Raw genomic sequence first — 22356 nt, forward strand, 5'->3', positions numbered from 1 at the left:
ACACTGGAAAGTAGATATGATCATTTTTCTAAAAATTCGGTCAGGGACGCCTGGGTGGCTCAGTTGGTTGAGCGGCTGCCTTCGGCTCAGGTCATGATCCCAGCGTCCTGGGATGGAGTCCCACATCGGGCTCCTTGCTCCGTGGGGAGCCTGCTTCTCCCTCTCCCTCTGCCTCTGCCTTCCACTCTGTCTGCCTGTGCTCGCTCGCTCTCTCTCTCTAACAAATAAATAAACTTAAAAAAATAAAATAAAATAAAAATTCGGTCACCAAGGTGCAACATATACATGTGTAGTTCTCAGTGTTAAATGTTCTCCAAAACCATCCACTCAGAAATATTTGTTTCACAGGTTTGTCTGAGGAATTTTTAAAAATTCGAATTAAAATTCATTGATGATGAACTTGCCTAAGATTTGGTCTATCAAATTTTTCCCTGTGAATTTTTTCTCTATCTTTCGTTCCATTTTGTTGAGCTACAGTTTACATATAACATTGTTTTGTCTTCTTAAAAATTATGTATTCTGCTTGGAACTCAGATACCAGGGTTGTTTTAGTCATATACCTAACTTTGTAATATGCTTCTTAAAAAAATTTTTGCTTGAGGTTTATGTATACAACTTGGGAATTATACTCCTGAGCATAGCGTCCAAGGACAGGAGTAAATATCAGGGTCATTGATTCATGGTTGCAGCTGTGTGACTGCCTTCTCCATCACATCTGTGTTTGTGTGTGGATCCCAGTGTGACCACCCCTCCACCTGGCACATCGTGACCATGTTCATCGCTCCCACACTGAAAGAGCTCTAAGCTCTGAGCAGCTCCTTAACTCTCCAGGTGGGTCTGTCAGGATGGGCTGTGGAGCTGACGCGCTCCTCTCAGGAACTGCCAACAACCGCCACCTTGCCAGGGTCCTGCAGTTTCCCAGGATGGGTGAGGCAGATCAGGAGGAAGGTAAGGACAGAAACCGTTGGTCTCCACCACATATTCTGACCTTGATTTCCTATGCTATCTGACCAGATGTCCACAGTTAGCACCGAACCATTCAACACTGGATTCTTTTACCTCAGCTGGTGGCGGCTGGTCGTCTGCCCAGGGAGCTCCTGCTCCTACCCTCTTAGGGTCTTGGAAATCCAGCTGTACCAGACTGCAACCTGGTCTAGGACAGGAACACCCACATTGCAAGCTGGGGTCAATGATATTTCCTATGTAGAAGGTAGAAAAATGAAAATATCTTTAAGTAACCTGTTCATGGGATTTCAACATTTCTTTTACAAATCAGAAAAAAAGCCTAGAGAGGACAAAACCCCCTGAAAATACCTATTTAATGCTACATGGCCCGTGCTTGTGGGCATCCACATATAATGGATGAAATGCTCTACTTGCACCCAAACAAAAGCAAATATTGGCTCAATATTTGGAAATAATTCTATGACCTGCACCTCAATTTTCCATCTGAAAAATGACCCTCTCTCAAAATACTGTTATGAGGATTAAATGAGTGTATAGAAGTGGTATGAGTGACAGTGATTTATAATAAATTCTTTTTTAAGATTTTATTTATTCATTCATTCATTCACTCATTCATTCATTCGAGAGTAAGAGACAAAGCCAGAGCAGGGCAGGGAGGGGCAGGGAAAGGGAGAAATAAGTCTCTGCTGAGCCAGGAGCCCAACATAGGACTCCATCCCAGGACCCTGAGACCATGACCCAAGCCAAAGGCAAATGATTAACTGACTGAGCCACCAGGCACTCCAGGACATTCTCAATTAGAGATCTAAAGTTTAAACCTGGGGCCACCAGTCAGGTAGCCTCATTCTCAGAATCATTCTCTTCACAAATTCTGTCAATGATTACCAGAAACCAAAATAGTATTTTTGAAGATACGTGAATGTTGATTTCTTTAAATCACCTTCTAGATAATAAATCTAGCTAATTATGGACAATGTAATCATTCTGATTCATTAACTATTTTCATAAATTTGCTACCCCTATATTTACTAGCCTTCAAGGAATTGATAGGAAAGTATCTGAAACATTAAAATTATAATGAATTAATTTATTCTAGAATAATTCAGAGGCAAACACAGTAAACATTATCAAGCTTGGGATAAATGCTAGACATTTTGTAAATTAATTATTACAAGAACCCTATAAGATAGGTTCTGCTACTATAAAAAAAAAAAAGAAAATGATGGCAGCTTAGATAACTTGATAAAGTCACACACTAGTAAGGAATATAGTCAAGGTTTAATTTCAGGCTATCTGGTACCAAAGCTCATGGTGTTAAATTCTACTGTACATTATAATCACTAATTTCAGGAACTTTCTATTTGGGGGAGAGCAGAGTCATATCAATGAACATCAGTAATTATTGAAAGAACAAAACACAGATCTTTGAATAGTTATGTGTACTTTATAACTCAAATGTAAGATTTTGTTGGAAACTACATTTGCCCCCTAGACCAGGAAAAGCGTATGATCTACTCCACCTCCACCTAAGTGAGATTGCAAATGTGTCATCCCATGGTATCATCCCATCTGTTTCCTTATGTGTTCCACATGAAGGCGTGGATTCCTCTGGGAAAAATACTGTCTTGGCCCCTTAGTCTCTACCTACATCAATCCTGGTCTGATTTCTTTAGGCTATTCTCCCTGCTACAGACCCTTCTACTTCCAAACATTTACTTTTCATGGGACCTGACTTCTGATCCACACTCAAAGTATTAGGTGTCATTCCTAAACAGATGCCACCTCTTTCTCTCCATGCTGTCCCTACCTTCTCTCTTTAAGTCCCCAATAACTTGAGTTTCTTCGATGCTTCCATTTGGAGATAAAGCTATCACATCAAACTTTCTGTGTCTACATCAAAATCCTTTTTTCCCTCTTCTTCAAAATTTGTCTCTCTGTGGTATGATTGACCCAACAAAAGTAACCCTGACCCTCAGAAGCGCTTCCCATAGTCTCTGTTCACACATTTCTTCTTCATGCAATTGGAAAGGGGGTAAGAGAAGAAATAGAAAAAGAAGATAGGGGTAGGATGGCATGAAAAATTCCAGAAAATAAAGAACAATGTTGGATAATTTTAAAACTTCAATAATGAATCCTTTACATTTTCAAATAACAATTGGAACACCTTATTTTGTAAATATTTCATTGTGTTTTTAGTATGCTCCAAGAGCTACTAGTACCGCTTTTAAAAGAGGAAAATAAAAAAGAATGAAACACAGGAGAATTGATGTCCGCATTCCACATGGGGACCGATGAAATGTGAGCAAATGTCTCACCACATCGTGCTACATTTTGATGTATTCTCCTGGGTTTCTCCTCAAAACAGCAGCTCTGGAGTACTGACCTTCTCCACTGAGGCTCTTAATGACTGGTACCATTTCATTGTTAACCTGAACTTTGAAAATGTTGTTTGGTAATAGCATGATGTGTCTGATGGATTCCTTGAAGCTATATTTTCTGAGTTCACTAGTGGTTGAAAACCATCTATGTTATAGATGTCATAGCTGAATTATAAGAAGTAATTAACTAATATAGAAAAAATCAGGCTCAAATTATGAATGAATAGGATGACTTTTATAATGATCCCAGTGCTGATACTGGTTCATTCACTCATACTTTCTCAAATAATTAATCAGTGCAGTAATCCCTTCAACAATTTAAATTAGGTACAGGAAATACAGGGCATCAAGACAGTGTCTATGCTCCAGCTCCAGAGTTCAATGAGAAACGCACAAGTACACAAGTGAATCTTACAGTGTCCTACTGTACTTATGGAGTGTTACAGTAAATGACATGATATCTAACACTGATTAGGTAGTAGAGGGAATTACCACCTGAAAATGAAGAAAATAACATATCCAGATAACAAACGCTTGCTTCAATGACATAACTCAAAATAAATAATTAGTACATATAAAATATGAATAACACAAAGGTGATTTCAGTCTATGTGTTTTGGAGTCGGCTCCAAATTTACAGAACTTCTGTTTTCCAGGCCAAATCATAATGCATATTGAATCTTTTCATTCTAACAAGAAGAAAATTTGGACACAAGAGACTAAACCCAAGGCATTTCACATTTCTTTTTATTGTCTGAAAACCTCTGTATCCTGACCAGGCATACATGTTGACCAGCATCTGCCCCCACACAACCACAGGAAAGCCACAAGAAGGTGTAATGCCACCATGTCCTCGAGGAAGATGTGAGGAAGTATTAGGTGGGCTGCACTAAGTCTGACTAAGGTCTAACTCAAATGTTTGCAGTGGGACCTTATTTTTCTCACTGTGGGTACAATTAAGACAAAGGCATATCTCTTTGGTAGAATGGGGGGACATTATCAAAATGGGTATAAATAAGAGTCATATCCTTCTTCAAAGTTATCACTATCAAATTATTTTCAGGGATCTTGTTTTCGTGTTTGGATGCCCATATTATCACAGTGACCAGGGAGCATACATATTAGATCAAAGGAGACATTGGTGAAACCATACAAATTTGTTATCACTCTATTCCTCCAATTCACCCACAGTCAGCAGGGGCTAGGGAAAGCCATAGTAGAATTTTGAAAATAGTGAAATTTGTGCAGCAAATGACAGGGGGTCCGATACCCTACTGATAGCGCTTCAGATCATTAGATAGGAACAGAAGGCACTGGCTCTCATGGAGTGAGCTGTTAGTGGGTGAGACATGGGAGGAATTCTATTTAGTTCTCCTCCAAAGGCTGCCGGTTGGCTGTATATTCACACATGTAACAATAAGATATGAGGGTATTGAAATCAGTAACAAAGTGTGACAAACCATTCATAGGTGGCCCACACTCTAAAATCGACACAGAAGAGCAAAGTCACAATGGGCAGCCTGCTGTATGTTAATTACACATCCTTGTCTGATGGGTCCAAGAAAAGCCTTGATTTTCAGTGTGCCCCAATTTGCCTTGTTCTAAGAAGGCAAGGACAGCTTCCAACTCTTTACATATTGGAGATAAAACCAGAAGTCACAAATCATGACTTTTTTAAGCTCCAAGAACTGGGCATTATTTTTACATGATACAGTAGTTATTCAGATTTGCTTATAGGTATGATTTTGTTTAACTTTCTATTCCTTCTTATATCACAAATGCTTATTTCAGGGTAAGTTTTATTATTGTGTTGTATATTTTGAAGTTACTTGGTATGATTATAGTAGTGTTAGAAACTCTCCATTTTTTAATGTCTCTCAATATTACTATTTCACACTCAGATTTGACAGTTACTCAACATTCAATTTTATTTATTTTTTATGGAAACATGGTGGATACACAATGTTACTTTAGTTTCAAGTGTATGACATTGTGATTGGATAAGTCTGCACATTATGCTCTGTTCACCGGAAACATAGCTTCCATCTGTCACCACACGACGCTGCTACAGTATCACTGACTGTACTTCCTATGCTGTGCCTTTCCTCCCTGTGACTTACTCATTCCATACCTGGAAGCCTGTACCTTTTGCTCCCCTTCTCCCACTTCACCCCTGCCCCCAGACCCGCCCTTCTGGCAGCCACCAGTTCTCTGCATTTAATAGCATACAATTCTGGATTGACAGCTATCTTCTCACACTCTTTGTAGTTTATTTCCATATTTGTCGACTTGTATCATTGCTGAGGCTCAATCAGCTGTTCAAATAGTATTTCACTGAAGAATAACTTATTAAAAGCAATTTTCACAAGTCCTATATTTTGAAGGTATTTTGCTAATTCATAAGAATTTGGGATTTTAATAGCTTCCTATTAAATTGATTCTTTTGTATTTATAAAATGCCCTTTATATTCAGCCACAAAACAAATGAAATCTTGCATTTGTGACAACATGGATGGACCTATATTATGCTAAGTGATAGAAATCAGAGAGAGAATGACAAATAGCATATGATTTCACCAGACGTGGAATTTAAACAACAAAACAAATAAATAGTAAAACAGAAACAGGCTCTACAAATAGCAAATCACTCAAACAGAGAACTAAATAGTGGGAGGGGAGGCAGTGGAAGGATGAGCAAAGTAGGTGAAAAAAATAAGGAGGTAAAAACTTCAGTTATCAAATAACATGTCACTGGGATTAAAAGTGCAGCAAATACATAATTTTGTGTAGTGGCTGATGGTGACTACACTTATCCTGATGAGCATTTCCTAATACAGATCATTGTCAAATCACTAGAACTAATATAATACTGTATATCAACTAGACTTCAATATTTTTTAAAAAATATCCTTCATGCTTCTTACTTCCTACCTTAAAGTTCACCATATTTGATATTAATATAGACTTGGATTTTTTCCTGGTGTTTTTGTGGCATATATTTTCCATTCTGTTACTTTCCATTTTTTAATTTCCATTGTTTGTATTTAATGCAGTTTCTTACAAACTAGATAATTAAGAATTTTCCAGGCTGTCTGTATCATTTCTATATTATTTAAGGTGGTTATTTTATCTGTAATTGCTGATATAGCTAGATTAAAATTGAACATTTTGTTACTTGCTTTCAATTTATACCTTAAATTCTTTTTTCTTTATTCCCATAATTTTTCTGTCTTCCTTGTATTAATCAAAGTATTTAGTGTATTCAACAAGGGTTTTCATTGTTTTATTTACTTTTTTGTTTTTACCTGTTTTCATTATTCTTTATCTTTTTATGATATTCAATATAATTTTTAATATTATAATTTATTTATGTTAGCACTTTACAACATCCTAAAAAATCCAAAAATGCTTACAATCATTTAACTCCATGTAAAAGCTTATGCATTTTTATATTTTGTCCTATATTTTATTTCTAATTATGTTATAAGCCTCATAGGACATTATTATTGGTACTTTATTATTTAATTGATTTTTATTATTACATGTGCTTTAAATAACTAATAGTGTTTTATCTTTACCTATACTTTCCCTTATGAATACTATTTATTCCTTCTTGTACTTCTTCAATCTGGATCTTTTAATTCAATTTTGGGGTGAATTGGGGTTTTTTAAAACCTATTTCTATTTACGGAGCGCCTGGGTGGCTCAGTGGGTTAAAGCCTCTGCCTTCGGCTCAGGTCATGATCCCAGGGTCCTGGGATCGAGCCCCACATCGGGCTCTCTGCTCAGTGGGGAGCCTGCCTCCCCCCTCTCTCTCTGACTGCCTCACTGCCTACCTGTGATCTCTCTGTCAAATAAATAAATAAAATCTTAAAAAAAAAACACCCTATTTCTATTTATTTTTTTAAAGATTTTTTTATTTCTTTGTTTGACAGAGAGAGAGAGAGAGCACAAGCAGGGGAAGCGGCAGGCAGAGGGAGATAGAAAAGCAGGCTCCCAGCCAAGCAGAGACCCTGTTGTGGGGCTCGAACCCAGGACTCTGGGATCATGACCTGAGCTGAAGACAGAGGCTCAACCCACTGAGCCACCCAGGCGCCCCTATTTTATTCAATTTTGGAATTTCCTTTAGTAATTTTTATGGTGCAGGAGTACATTGTATGCAGTTCATACTTTTTCAGAGGGAGGTTAAGTCTCACGGCTACTTCGTCGTTACTGTGTAGAAATAATGTTTCCTCTTTTTGTTTTTAATTTGGAAGTTGACTTTTCTCCTTGCCTGCTCTGAAAAGGCAACTTTATAGAGGTGTAATTTGCATATGCTGAAATGTATCCGTTTTAGGTACCCAGTTTGAAGTTTTAATAAATGTCAGTTACTCCCACAATCAAGATAAAAACCTTTCCCGTCACCGCAGTGGAATCCTTGTGTGCCTTCTGTTGCACTTCACCAGTCTGAAACCCAGACTTGAGCTGCTTGCTCTCTCACTGTGGATGACATCTGGTTTTTTTTTGGAGTTTCCAACAAGGAATCATAGAACACATACATTTTTTTTAAATTTTTTATTAACATACAATGTACCATTTGCCCCAGGGGTACAGGTCTGTGAATCGCCAGGTTTACACACTTCACAGCACTCACCATAGCACATACTTTCCCCAATGTCCATAACCCTACCACCTTCTCCCTACCACATACATTTTTGTGACCAGCTTCTTTCACTCATCCTTCTTTTCCTCATAATCTGCGTATTTGTGCCTATCGATCATTCATTTCTCACCGGATGGTAGTCTATGGTATAGCTACGTCATGATTTATCACCCATTGTTTAACATTTGTCTTGCTTCCAGTCTGGGCATGGTATATTTATCAAGATGCTTTGTAGATTCATTTGCAAATATTTGTGTGGACATATGTTTGCAATTCTCTTGAGTAAACATCAGATGCTAGAACTGCTAAGTAAAATGGTAAGTCAAATTACAAGTGTAGGTTTAATGCCTTAAGAAATTATCTGATTGTGCTGCAAACTGATTATACCATTTTATATATCCACTAGCAGTATCTGAGTTCCAATTGCTTTGCATTTTTATGCATATTTGATGTTGTCAGGTTTTTTTTATTTTAGCCATTTGATTATGTAGGGTAGTATCTTATTATGGTTTAATTGCGGTTTCACTGTTTATTAATAACGTTGAGTAATTTTTCATCTTCCTGTTGGCCACCCATGTTTTTCTTTGTGAAGTGTGCCCCCAATTCTTATGCCCATTTCTCATTAGTCCTTGGTTTCTGATTATTGACTTATGAGGTATCTTGACATATTTTGGGTTTGAATTTTTTCTCAGACATATGCATTACTAATGTGTGTATTCAGAGTGTATCTTCCCTGCTCATGTCTTCATTAATTTCATCCAGAGAACACAGTTTTTATTGCATTTTAATAAGGGTATTTTTCATTTACTTTTATGGCTCATGTTTTTCTATCCTTTCTAAGTGATCTGTGATACTTCATGTATACAAATATTTTCTCTTGTTTTTTTTTTCCCTACAAATGTAGTAACTTTAGCTTTTACAGTTGGGTCAGTAATCCAATCTAAGACAACTGCTGTGTATGCAGTGAAGTAGTAGTCAATGGTCGGTATTTACAGATGCGTAGCCACCTTTTCAAGCATCATTTGTTCAAAGTACATATTTTCCCCTTGGAAGTGGTTTGGCATTTTGATTAAAAGTCAACTGAGTTATAAGTGTGGGTCTAGACTCATATGCTTCTTCATTGATCTATAAATCAATATTTATGCCAAGTGTCCACACTCTAGATTACTATGAGTTGCAAGGCTCATCACTGCCTTTAAAAGTCCAGTTTGTATGTTTCCATGTGCACTATGTGCCTACTCTGCGCATCTTCGTCCCCCAAACCCTCCAGCTCTCCCTTCATGATTCATGTTAAGGCTTTTGACTTCATTTCCATCTCATCTGCTTCAGATATGCTCCTGGTGCTCTATGCATGTAATCCCTGTAGCAGAATAGTTCAATAGCCTTTGGGAACTGGTGGAACAGCGTTTAGGACCTCCCATCCCTTGGTATCTCCAGGACCTTACCATTGAGAAGTAGCTGCTCTTCCAAGCACTGTCTTAGGGGCTCTTTAACTTTACAATCTCTGTAAATGTCTTTGGGTATTATTGTGACAAATGGGTTGCAACAACAGATTTGTACAAATCTCCCAAACCATGTTTCTTGGGCTTATGTGGAAAAGTAAGAAAGGTGGAGGTTGCTCTTCCCTGAGCTGGTCCCTGCTTATGCTCCTCCTGGAACAGAAAAAGGTTCTTTCTGCACATTTAGGGAATGGATGTTTAAGGCCAGCACAAACAACAGAACGTAGGGGCCCGTCCTCTTGCTTACTTAACCTTGTAGGCTTTACCTGCCTAGTCTCCTAAGCTACACTGTCAACTAGAAAATTTAACCTAAAATTTCTTCAGGTATTTAGCCCTAACAGTTCCAAAATTAGACTCTTCATTGTACTCTCAGAACTTGCTCATTACTTTCTCTACTTTGTTATGTCACAACTGCCAAAGCATAAACTCCTTCATCGACTCGACCTCCTCACACAGTTGGCTACCATTTGCCACCTGCTGCACCGCGCTGGATGCCTGCTGCCACTGCCTGTCCACATGAGTAATTGACCTGGAGAGTCATGAGTGTGTGTTTCTTTCTTTTCTGAGATGCAGTTGAAGGGGCTCTTTAGTTGATCTTTCTCTCTTAAAACTTGCCTTCCTCCAAGCTATCTTCCATGCTGCTATTAATTATATCTCTAAATGGAAATGCCATCATATTACTGTTACATTTTCTGTATTTCAATAACTTCTCAAAATGTGCAAGGTGAAAATCCTTTTTCCTAGTGTTATAGACAAGTTCCTTCATGATTTGTCTACCTTTTCTGACTCCTCTTCTTATGTCCTTGTGCTTCTTTTTTTTAATTTATTTTTTAAATTTCTTTTCCATGTTCCAGAATTCATTGTTTATGCACCACACCCAGTGCTCCACGAAATACGTGCCCTCCATCATACCCACCACTAGGCTCACCCAACCCCCCACCCCCCGCCCCTCCCAAACCCTCAGATTGTTTGTTTCAGAATCCACAGTCTCTCATGATTCGTCTCCCCCTCCAATTTCCCCCAACTTTTTTATTGAGACTATAAGTTCCTTGAAAGGAGGTCTGTGTCTCTTTAATCTTTGTGCTCATGGTGCATAGCACACAACAGCCAGTTAATAAGGATTTATGTACTGAATGAGAAAGTAGGTGGACATAGGCAGGAAAGAGGAAAAAGAGAACAGAAAAAATGTTAAAGAGTGAGTAAAACAACTTTCAATTTCTTTTACCTAACCCTCTAACAAACTACCAATATTTGATAGCTTTATTCAGTGGTCAATATTTGTATTAGATAAAAATCCTCACATGAGACATCCTTACAGTCATGGAACTGTTCAGAATCTTTACTGTGGTGGTAGACACCCAAAACTACACAGTTGTTACAATTGTGTACTACTTAGCACACACCTACACACACACACACACACACACACACACATGCACGCACAACACATGTACACATAAAACTGGGCAAATGAAAACAAGATCTGTGGATTAGATCAATGCCAATATCCTGGTTGTGATATTATGCTACAGTTTTACAAATTCTTGCCATTGGGGGACACTGAGCATATTGATGCCGTGGATCTCTCCATTTTATTGCATACAACTTTACATGATTCTACAATCATTTCAGTAACAATGTCAACTAAAAAATGACACTGATATTTATCTTACCTATCATCGTTACACACTTAAATTGCTTTCAACATGTTTTGTTTAATATGGATTATTAGAGAATTTTGAATCTTTCAGCATATTTCCACTTTAAAACTCTTAATGGGTCTCCCCTTGGGTACCCACACTTATCACCATGTCCTCTGGATGATGCTACACTAGTTTTTCTCCCATACCAGATGATGACCTTCATGAATGCAGGTACTTTGTCAGTTCTTCGGCTGTTTCTATTGCTTATTACATAACATAACATTCAGTTGATGCCCCATAACATTTTGTGCCACTGTGAGTTAAATAGAATAGTATGATGTTACAAGGCACTAGAAAGAACTCAAGTGAACCCAATGGCTAAGTAAGTTTGATCAAACTCGTCCTGTTTTCTCCTTTGCAAGTAGGGTCATAGACTAAGCCATATCAGTCTGGTTTATGGAAGTGAACACTAGTAGTTGACCTCTTAAAAAGATCACCATTTCATGTCTTACACTGCTCATACCTGTATAGATAGTATAATTTTCTTCCCAGCATAGCCTCATGACTTACTTAGAGCAAGAGATACAACGTAGCACAGATGGTTGTCTCGCTAAAGCATCTCTGGAAGGCAGGTGTCTGACTGCCTGAGGAGTCTGACAAGTGATCTCCAGTTCTAACAGGTACCCATCAGTTTCTCTTCTTCTCTTCTTGGTATGCTAGGCAGTGTTGACATTTATTGCATTAACAGGATACATGTGACATTTAAATTAAGTATTTATTTTCAGAAAAACTACTTTATGCTATAATATAGGCATATATTTGAATGACTCCTTTGAGGTTCATGGCCCAACTCTTACCTCCCCAGTGTCCAAAGTTCATTTTACGCTTTAAGTCAAACAAATGTAAACTACTGATAACATAATTACACAGGTCTGATTACCAGGTATTGTTCTAAAATTGGAAAATAATTTTAATATTTATTAGTAGTATTTTTTTCTCTAAGATTATTTTCTTATTTTTCACATATTTGCTATTTGTCCCTTATTTACTCACAAAAATAATTTTAAGACTGCTGAATTTAGAAGCTTTGCATTTAAGATAAAAGTCAGGAGCTCTGTAAATATAGAACAATCTAGACAGTTGTAATCCAGTAAAATAGTGCATAGAACACATAAGTAGATAAATATTTACTTTAAAAAAACTTGAAAGTCAAAGTGAAAAAATTAGAGTTACAGAATTTTTGTCATCTCATAAATGTGGATAAAGCCATTCTTGAGAATCAGGTTCTTTTGGTGTGATATTATATAATATAGAATTTCATCAGATGGATACTATATTATATAATGAATTCCAAATATTACATGATATTTTCTTCAATATAATGGCTTGAAAATTGAAAGAGATTTTTAGATTGTTTGATTTAAATTGGCAAAATAAAATATATGTGAATTGTACTGAAGAACAATTCTGCAAAATATTTATTTGAGGATAGGAGTACCCACTTTTCTGATGATTTACTTGGTAGAACATAAACAAGAATAAGCCATCATCCTTCCTCTTAGATTACCACCTAGATGGTTGTGGTTGCTTCTACTGGGATCCTGGCAAGAAATTAAGAGGGAAAAATTTTAAAAATGCATGAAATTTTCATTAAAAAATTAAGATGGGATCATTGAAATGTTCCTTACAAGTATAATGTTCATGTTGGTGGTTTAATTTAATTCTAAACAAATACAAAAGAAACTAGTCAATCTGGCCTTTCTTCGTTATTTATGCTGAGTGAATACTGACTGACTTCTCACCTTGAGCAACGCTTTCTTCACTTCCTTGTTCCTCAGAGTGTACACCACAGGGTTTAGAAGGGGTGTCAGCACCGTGTAGAAAACTGCCACAACCCCATCCACGGCATCCCGGGAGCCTGGCCTCAGGTAAATGAAAAGACCAGGACCAAAGAAACAAAGGACCACAATGCAGTGGGAGGCACAGGTCTGAAAGGCTCTGTGTCTCCCCTCTGACGTGCGGATCTTCAGGATGGACCAGACGATGGACACGTAGGACAGCACTATCAGGAGAAAGCAGCCCAAGGCCACGACCCCGATATTGACAAAGATCACCATCTCATTGACAGAGGTGTCTGCACAGGCCAGCTTGAGGATGGGAGGGGCATCACAGAAGTAATGCTGGATCTGGCTGGGCCCACAGTAGGGCAGACGGAATGTCAGTGTGGTCTGGACAGCAGAGTGCAGAGAGCCACTGAGCCACGTGCTGGTGGCCAGGAGGGCACATGTCCTCCCACTCATCATACTGGCATACCTGAGCGGGTGACTGATGGCCAGGTAGCGGTCATAGGACATGACAGTGTAGAGGAAACACTCGGTGCTCCCCAGGAAGTGGAAGAAGTAGAGCTGGGCTACACAGCTGGGAAAAGAGATGGCCCTGCCTCCTGGTGATGCCAAGGTCATCAGCATTTTGGGCACAGTGACCGTGGAGAACCACATGTCAATGAAGGACAGGTTGGTCAGGAAGTAGTACATGGGGGTGTGGAGGTGGGAATCCACCTTGATCACCAGCAGGATGAGGAGGTTCCCCACCACAGTGAGTACATAAATCACCAAGAAGATTCCCCAGAGGGGGATGTCCATTGCTGGTGCATGGGGAAGGCCCATGAGGAAGAACGTTGTGACAACGCTCATGTTTGTCATTTTCCACGCCTTTTGTGTCTCTCCCTATGGGAATAGAGAGAGCACCCAGCATTTAATTGAAAACTGAAAACCCATTTTCATGTGTCAACTTCATCATCCCATGGTAGATAATTCTAGAGTCAAACTCAACTTTGCTTGTTACAAAAATTATTTGGTAAAGATGATAGAATGATTTCAACATCATCCCTCACAGGCAAACAAAGGCACGTGCACACAAACTGAGGCACACACAGATCTATGCAGTAGAAAGTCATAGAAATCCATTATATTAATCTCTAGTTATATATCATAAATGACCACAAACTTAGCAGCACAAAGGAAATGCAAACTTCCTTTCTTACAGTGATTGAGTCTGGTGAGCTGGGTGTTCTGCTCAAGGTTAAAATCAAGATGTCAGCAAAGTCTGGAATTTCATCTGAGGCATGGGTTTCTCTGTCAAGCCAATGCAGATTGTTGGCAGAATTCAGTTCCTTGCAATTTTAGGACTGAGGTGTCTGTATTTCTTGCTGGCTGTTAATAGGGATCCTCAGTCCCAGCTTTAAAGCCCACCCGCAAGTCCTAACCACCCTAACCAAGCTCTATGTTGCCAGCTTGATGTCGCATCTGAGAACACAGCAGCTTACTTCTATAAAGCCAGTAGGAGAACCTCTCCCAGTTTGCTGTGATAAAGTGTGATGCATCATGACTGATAACCCATTATAGTCACAAGTCTCACCCATACTCAAAGGGAGACAATTTAGCAGGGAGTCAGGGAGTGAACACCATGGGGCAACAATGGAGGGACGGGGGTTTTGGAATTCTATTTTGTTTCCAGAGTTCATGTGGTAACTTCATGAATTAAGAATTTTATTGTTGATAGCAATGCACACTTCAAATGTCTACACTACAGCTGAATAATTGTGAGGGAGTCGTCATATATAACTTTAAGCCAGTAATACTAGTTGAAATGTTATAAGTATTAAATAAGATAACAGATGTGATCCTTAATAAAGTAGTGGCACTTGGGAGCTGCTCAAAAAATAATAATGAATCATACAAAATGGTTGCCTTGTGATGCAGAACTGCCTGCCTAACTATCTATATATTTATCTATCTATCCCCCAAACTATCTATAGAGAGGGGGGACTGAGAGGAAGAATAAATTCTCTTTGCACTGTGAGACTTCTCAATTTCAAAGCTAGACCTTTGAGGAAGGTTTCATCCCTGGTATTGGTGTCTCATTACAACCACCACCAGCTTAGAAAAGGATTTCCCTCAGTAGAGGTTGGGAAATTCAACTCCATGACATGATCCCCGTGTTCTTCCATTCCATTTGGAAAATACCAAGCCTTGTGCACTGCTGGTTCCATACTTCTTTTACACTAGGTTATCCTTTATTAGGCCCTAAGAACATAAAATTAATATGTGTTCTCCCAAATCAATCCATTGGTAGTTTATTAACTACTACTATTCTTAAATAGCTAGATGTTTTCCATTTTACTTTGTTAGAGATAATATCCCTTCCTCCATCTTCTACTTCTCATACTCATAAATTCAGGCAACACCTTTATAAGAGAAAACATCTCCATCAAGCGTATGGCTCTTATTTAAGACCTACTACCTGAGACAGGAAGAACAGAACCAACACCAGAGGAAAGGATGTTGCCAGCTTGATGTCAAGAAAAGTTGGGATTCTACACAATGAAAATTGAGACAGAATTGATGTTTTTAAAATTTAACCCAAATTCATGTTGAGTTCATGATCATTATTAATTATTCTTTGAGGAAAACCGTGAAACTGGCTCCACAACATGAGAGAAGCCAGGATCGCTGATCCCAGCAAAGCTTAGACAAAATGTATCCCGTGTCTAGACAATGTGGCTTAAGCTACATCTAAGCTGTAATTTTCATGGGTGAAGGGGAGTGGGAGGTTCAGGCTTCCAGGTATGGAATGAATAAGCCGTGGGAATGAAGGCACAGCATAGGAAATAGAGTCGATGGTATTGTATAGTGACAGATGGTAGCTGCACTTGTGGTGAGCAGAGCATAAAATACAGAGAATGTCAACCACTATGTTGTACACCTGAAAATAGTACGACATTGTGTGTCAAATATACAAGCACACACAAAAAATGTGAAGCTGTATTTTTCCAATAGGAGAATAAGTAACAGAGACAAAATTGTCATATTCACCTATATGGATATCAGAATTCAAGAACTGGTACAAATGTGTCTGAAGTTTCTACTTTGCCAGTGGGATCCCATACCTAGGATATCTCCATATTCACATTAGATGAAATATGTACCTTTTCATCAGGTGAATTACAGAGTAGCCTGAGAGTTAAGGCAGGACTATCCATAAGAGGTGTCAAAGTTTTATTTGCTTGTCCATGCTGCAACAATTTTGTCTTTATTTGTAGGTTTTTAATTAATGTGTGTGTGTGTGTGTGTGTGTGTGTGTGTGTGTGTAAAGAGAGAGAGAAACAGGCAGACAGACAGAGAGGGGATACAGAGACATAGACAGAGAGAGTGACAACGTGAGACTTGATAACCCAGTGTAGAAAGATGTCTAACAACGCCCAAGCATTTTACCTCTCAGGGGAAGTTCAAGAGGGAAAGAAGAGAAACTAAGAGAAATCTACCATTTTAAGAACTCACCTGACAGTATGTGATTCATTTCCATATAAAACTCATCTGGTTTTTTTCTTCCAATTTTTTACTATCATTTTTGAGGCTGTAGACAAGTTATTACTCAAAGAACAGACATACCTGTGATTCTTTGGTGAAAATGGCTCATTTCTATTCAAGGACCAAACTAGTTGAAGAGCAGGAAATGGAAACTAACATGGCTAGATGGGTAGGAAATTAACTTATTTTGGTGACCCAAGGGAAGGATTCCTCTTGGGTTTCCAGGTTCCCTTGATGAGCAGAAAAACAACAAGAGGAGACTAATGAAAGATTTTTAATAATCCTGCATAGATTTCCCACTGTGTTTGCTTTTTGAACCCTCCTGAGAAAAGTTCGTGTCTTTCTGAAACTTGTATTTATACCTAAGAGGAAGGAAGGAGGACCCAGTTACCCTTTTCTCTCAACAGTGATGCAGATAAACACACAGCTGCTGGCTCTCAGCTTAAACTTGTCCAGAATCCATAAATGATCTCTCCCTGTCCCCACTCTCCATCTCAATGCAACTCTCTCATCCACCATCTCTTTTTAAGCTGTGTTTAAAACATGAAAGTTTCTAACTGTTTTTGGTTGTTTAGAGCTTTAGAGTAGTTTTTCTTAAGGAAATACCTAAGGATACCTAACTATTTCCCAGTTGCGCATGTAATAGATTTTATGGTCTTATAAGCCTGTGTAACACTTGACAGATTAAAGTGGACCTTAAGGGTACCTGGGTGGCTCAGTGGGTTAAAGCCTCTGCCTTCGGCTCAGGTCATGATCCCAGAGTCCTGGGATCAAGCCGCACATCTGGCTCTCTGCTCAGCAGGGAGCCTGCTTCTCCCTCTTTCTCTCTCTGCCTGCCTCTCTGCCTAATTGTGATCTCTGTCAAATAAATAAATAAAATCTTTAAAAAAAAAAAAGTGGATCTTAGTTTGTAAATAAGCTTTTTATGTACCATATTGATTTCTTTGTTTTAAGGTAATGGTCTTTTTCTTATTGGTTTGTCAGAACTATTAAAATTAGGGTAACTAATTCAAGTTATTAATATCAACATATCTTGCTGGCTTGGATGAAGGAGAACGCTTCCTCCCCCATAGTGTTGGTACAAATCTGTATAGTTACAGAGCCTTCTTCAGGAAAGCAGTATGACAGTAGTTACTGAATTTAAGATTGTGTGTGCTCTTAATTCCAGTAATTCCACTCTAGGAATCTATTCATGATTATAAAAGCACCAGGATATGGTGTCTTCATTCAAATATGTGTGTTGATGCATGGTTTCTAGTGGAAAAACAACTGAAAACCAAGTGGAAAACCCTAGAAAGAATAAATCATGGTGTTGTTACATCATGAAATCTTAAGCAGCTACTAAAAGAATGAGTTACACCCATTCCAATGAACTCTGGGTGGCTTTCATGGGATATTTTCAATGCAGGAGGGAGCATGATGCCCAGAAGTGTGGTTAACATTGTCTCATTTGCTTAAAGCAAATAATCACAAACCATATATTACACAGACACAGAGAAAGGGGTAAAAGGGTATGAATGAGGTTATTAATCTGGAGTTGAGAATGGTGGTGTGAAAAACAGACCAAATATTTTCAAAAGATGAAAATACTAATATAGCATATGAGATGTAATCTAATTACTTTAAAATTTTATTTGTTATTTTATACACAAAAGCCAGAAATAAAGGAATTGAATCTTGATCTGCTGACCTGTATAGGGATGCTGATATTATACAGTTTAAGTAAAAAAGGAAGCTAACAAAACTTTATATTTCAGTTGAAACACATTTCCCCATATACTCTCTCTCTCACACACACACACGAACACACACACACACACACACACACACACACATTCATGTAAGAAACCCCTAGAAAAACCAATGAATCAAAGTTGGAGAAGGAACAGGAAATAGGAACAGGCAGAATTATTGCAAAGTCGTGCCTAATAAATATGTGACGACGGCCCACTGACGTTTCATGGAGGGCTCCAGTCCATAGCCGCATACTGTCACCCCAGGCATGAACCCTTACCACCCTGCAGGATGCTGTCACCCTGCCTTTCCAATCTCTGTGTTGTTAACCCTGTCATGGCCATCCTCTGAATCATCCTCTCTCGCATGTGCCTTTTACTGCCCTTGCTTCTGACCCAAAGTCTAAGTTGACATATCTTATGGGTCAAATCTAGATCCCATGTCCATGTTTCCTATTTGCTGGAGGGAATGGGAAAGCATCTGGTATTGCTGTTTCTACAGCAAGATGCAGCCCCAATTACAGGAAGAGGATTTAAATGATACACAGCCAACCTGTGAACAAATAAGTATGCCAGTAAAGATCCATGACTGTCCACTGCAATGACTGCACACCATCTGTATACATCCTTCCCTGCCTACTTACACACACACGATGTCGGCACCTACTACAGCATGACTATAGTCCTCACGTCACTCCCTTCATACATGGAGCCGTTCTGATATATCACCATTTATTCTATCCAGATCCAACTCTGTCATTGGTTCTGAGGCAAGTCGAGTTCAACATCGTGTGCCCTATGGACAAAACAGTAAAATTACGATGAACACATCCTAGATATAACAATGGACTGAATGGGGGGAAGAAAATAAAACATGGAAACTCACACATACCAAAGCAATGTAGAAACACATGTTGAAGGTACAAGATTATTTTGCAACTGGTTATGAGGGAATAGCTAACATTAAGGACTTGTCTTCTTCCATACACTGTCTCACCAGGACACTCAGCATGTCAGTGTCGCCAGTGGGGTGAATCACACCATTGTGTCTGCAAGACACCACCATGGGGTTTTTTGGGTTTTTTTTTTATTTTTTAGGATTTTATTTATTTATTTAACAGAGAGAGATCACAAGTAGGCAGAGAGGCAGGCAAAGAGAGAGAGGGGGAAGCAGGCTCCCCGCTGAGCAAAGAGCCTGGTGTGGGGCTCGATCCCAGGACCCTGAGATTATGACCTGAGCCGAAGGCAGAGGCTTTAACCCACTGAGCCACCCAGGCACCCCAAGACACCACCATGTTTTGATCTTGCCAATATATTGTTTCAGTCATTTATGATTCATTTTTACATCTGGATGTAGTCATATGCAGGGACTTCTCATGGAATTACCTAGATTCACTGTCTGGGTAAGGAAAAGATCAGAGTAGAAAAATTACTGCCTTATGTTTTAGTGCAAATAAATTTTCAGCAGGTGCATAAAAGCCAATAATTCTAGCATTTTATGTTGTATTACAGGCCAGATATTTTTCATCATGTAGTGGGTCAAGAAAATGAAACCTTGAAGAGCCCACCCATGTGGAAATAGACATGCCAGGGGGAGTTGTGTCCTTCATCCTATGTCAGTCCATCACAAGATCCTTGGAATTACTTATCTGGTACTTCTGGAGTAAAATGAAATAAAAGAAACTTGAGCACAGTGCAAGCTGACATTGCTAAGCATTGTCAAATTGGACTATTTTGTGGACTAGGCTAACTCAGTGTAAGGCAACTGGATGACCAGAAATGTCACCGAGGTGGCAGTTTGTTTCCACAGGCTCGACTCCCACAATGCGGTTCACATATGAATGTGCAGGGCATCTGGGCTATGTTCTATTTCCCACACACCAGCTCCTATTAGCATGATGTCACTAGTATAGTTACCCAGCGTAATACCCTGTGGGCTCATGAGTGAACAAAGTCACTACAGTGAAACTGTTACATAAAAAGCATGATCCAAAACCATACCTGTCACGTATGTGATTAAATAAAAATTAGCTTTCAGTAAATCCATACAATGTGTAGGGAAGGATTTCTCTTTAAAAGACACAAAAAGAATTAAGTAGAAATTCTCAATTTTGATGTGGCTGAATTATCAAAAGACATTATAAAAACAGAACAGCTAAGTTACACATTGAGTATATTTACTACACATAAACTAAGTGGGAAACAAAAAGTAGCAGTAGTTGTATTATAGATAAATGTATATAAATCAAGAGGTAACGGAAACAAATAAATGTAATAAGCAAAAGCATACAGACTTTTCAGAGAAATGGAATATAAGAAAGGTGGGGAAACCAAAGAAACATGCTCAACCTCCTTAGTAATCACAGAAATGCATATTTGAACTATGATAATATAAAAGTGTATGTTATCAATACTAGATTTTTTAAAATGTGTCATCTGTGAATATACCAAGTACTAGTAAAAAAAGCGGACCCCGTGAGCTCTCTTATGCTCTAGTTAATGTGAATATCGATGTGGACACGAGATCTCCAACACAGGTATAGATCTGCCACTGTGTGGTCCAGCAGACCCTCTCCAGGGACCAACATAGATTTTGTACATGTGTGTTTCCTACTATGTGTAAACATATCCTTAGCAGCTCTGCTTACATGTAGCCAAAAAAATGTTCACAATTTAAGGGTTGTTTGGAAAGAGAATATTGCGAAAGGAGAGAGAGATGAAAAACAAGCTTTATTCATAAAAGAGAACAACAGAGGTTAAAAAAAAAAAGATGAATAAACCACAGCCATGAAAATCAGTGAGTCTCAAAAACATACCTTTTAGGTAAGAATACTGCTATATGATTCCATTTATATGAAATTCAAAATACAAATGAACACATATTTGGTGAACTGTCAAAAGAAAATCAAGGGAAGGAGTAACAAATTTTAGGATAGTTATTACCTCTCATGGGGAGAGCAGAGGATGTCATGGAAGAAAAGGACAAAGATGCTTCATGGTTCTTACAACATTTTATTCTGAAATTGGATGATGGTTACGCACATTTTTTATTAGCATTTGTGTATGTGTATTATGTATGCATTATATATACATCTAATTTGTAAAACTTTCAGAATACATAGGTGTACATTAAAACTTTCGTATGTTGGGGGTGCCTGGGTGGCTCAGTTGGTTAAGCGGCTGCCTTCAGCTCAGGGCCTGATTCCCCGGTCCTGGGATGGAGCCCCTCATTCAGTTCTGTGCTCGGCTGAGAGCCTGCTTCTTCCCCTCCCTCTGCCTGCTGCTCTGCCTACTTGTCCTCTTTCTCTAACTGCCTCAAATAAATAAATATAATCTTAAAAAAAAAAAAAACTTCTATATATTGAAAGTTTTAATGTACTCCTACATATTTGGAAACTGTTACCAATTAGTTGTCTCTCTCAGTTGGAGGTGCGGCAGTGCCGAAGGCTGTGCCGGTATATTCTAGCAGGACCACATCTAGATCTGGAGCTGTGAGATGAGTCAGGACTTCATGACTATGCTTGCAACTCTCTCTTGCTCGCACTTGTCCTACCGCAGTTAAGTGGGGATGACCTAGAGATTTCCATCCTGAATCTTTGAATCTTTGATAATAGTCTCAATCTCTGTGAGCCTCTCCAAAGACACAAAAGATTTGATGACTGTTTTGTTGGAAGTGAAGAGCCCCAGGGCTTCCACGTGGCCCTCTCTATCAAAACACTCCCTACTTAACTCCACAGGCAGGAAGCCAATGTGCAGGCTCTCTCAAATGCTGAGAACACCAATTGCAACTCCCCGCTGGTCAGCTAGGAAATATTGCAAGGTAATGTACTGGTCTATAGTTTGCCCAGCTCTATTCCGCTCCTCTACTCTCAGAGATGGGGGTTTCCTTATCATCTATCTACACAGATTTGTAGGAGATTGTTTCCACTACCTACACAGTATCATCTTTCTCCTTCGAACTTAATCTCCTTAGAACTGTTTTTGTTCAAGTGTGAAATGCGGGTGGGGGGGGGGGTGCTCTGGATTATTCCTCCAGGGCCTTCCAGCTCTAATCAAAGTGTGTTTGATTTTAAAAGGATTGCCAAAATTGCATGCTCCATCTAGCTCAGACTCTCTCTTTTTTTTT

General features: G+C 38.8%; 1 protein-coding gene across 1 annotated transcript; it reads right to left on the reverse strand.

Moving 5' to 3' along the window:
* Nucleotides 1-12894: 12894 nt before the first annotated feature.
* On the reverse strand, nt 12895-13830 carry LOC308350352 (olfactory receptor 10G7; the record flags this gene model as incomplete). Its single annotated transcript, XM_080815534.1, has 1 exon — nt 12895-13830. The coding sequence occupies one exon, from the start codon at nt 13828-13830 to the stop codon at nt 12895-12897; it is 936 nt and encodes a 311-aa protein (XP_080671660.1).
* Nucleotides 13831-22356: the final 8526 nt, after the last annotated feature.

Source organism: Martes martes (assembly GCF_963455335.1).
Source record: "Martes martes genome assembly, chromosome: 10".
Taxonomy (NCBI): domain Eukaryota; kingdom Metazoa; phylum Chordata; class Mammalia; order Carnivora; family Mustelidae; genus Martes; species Martes martes.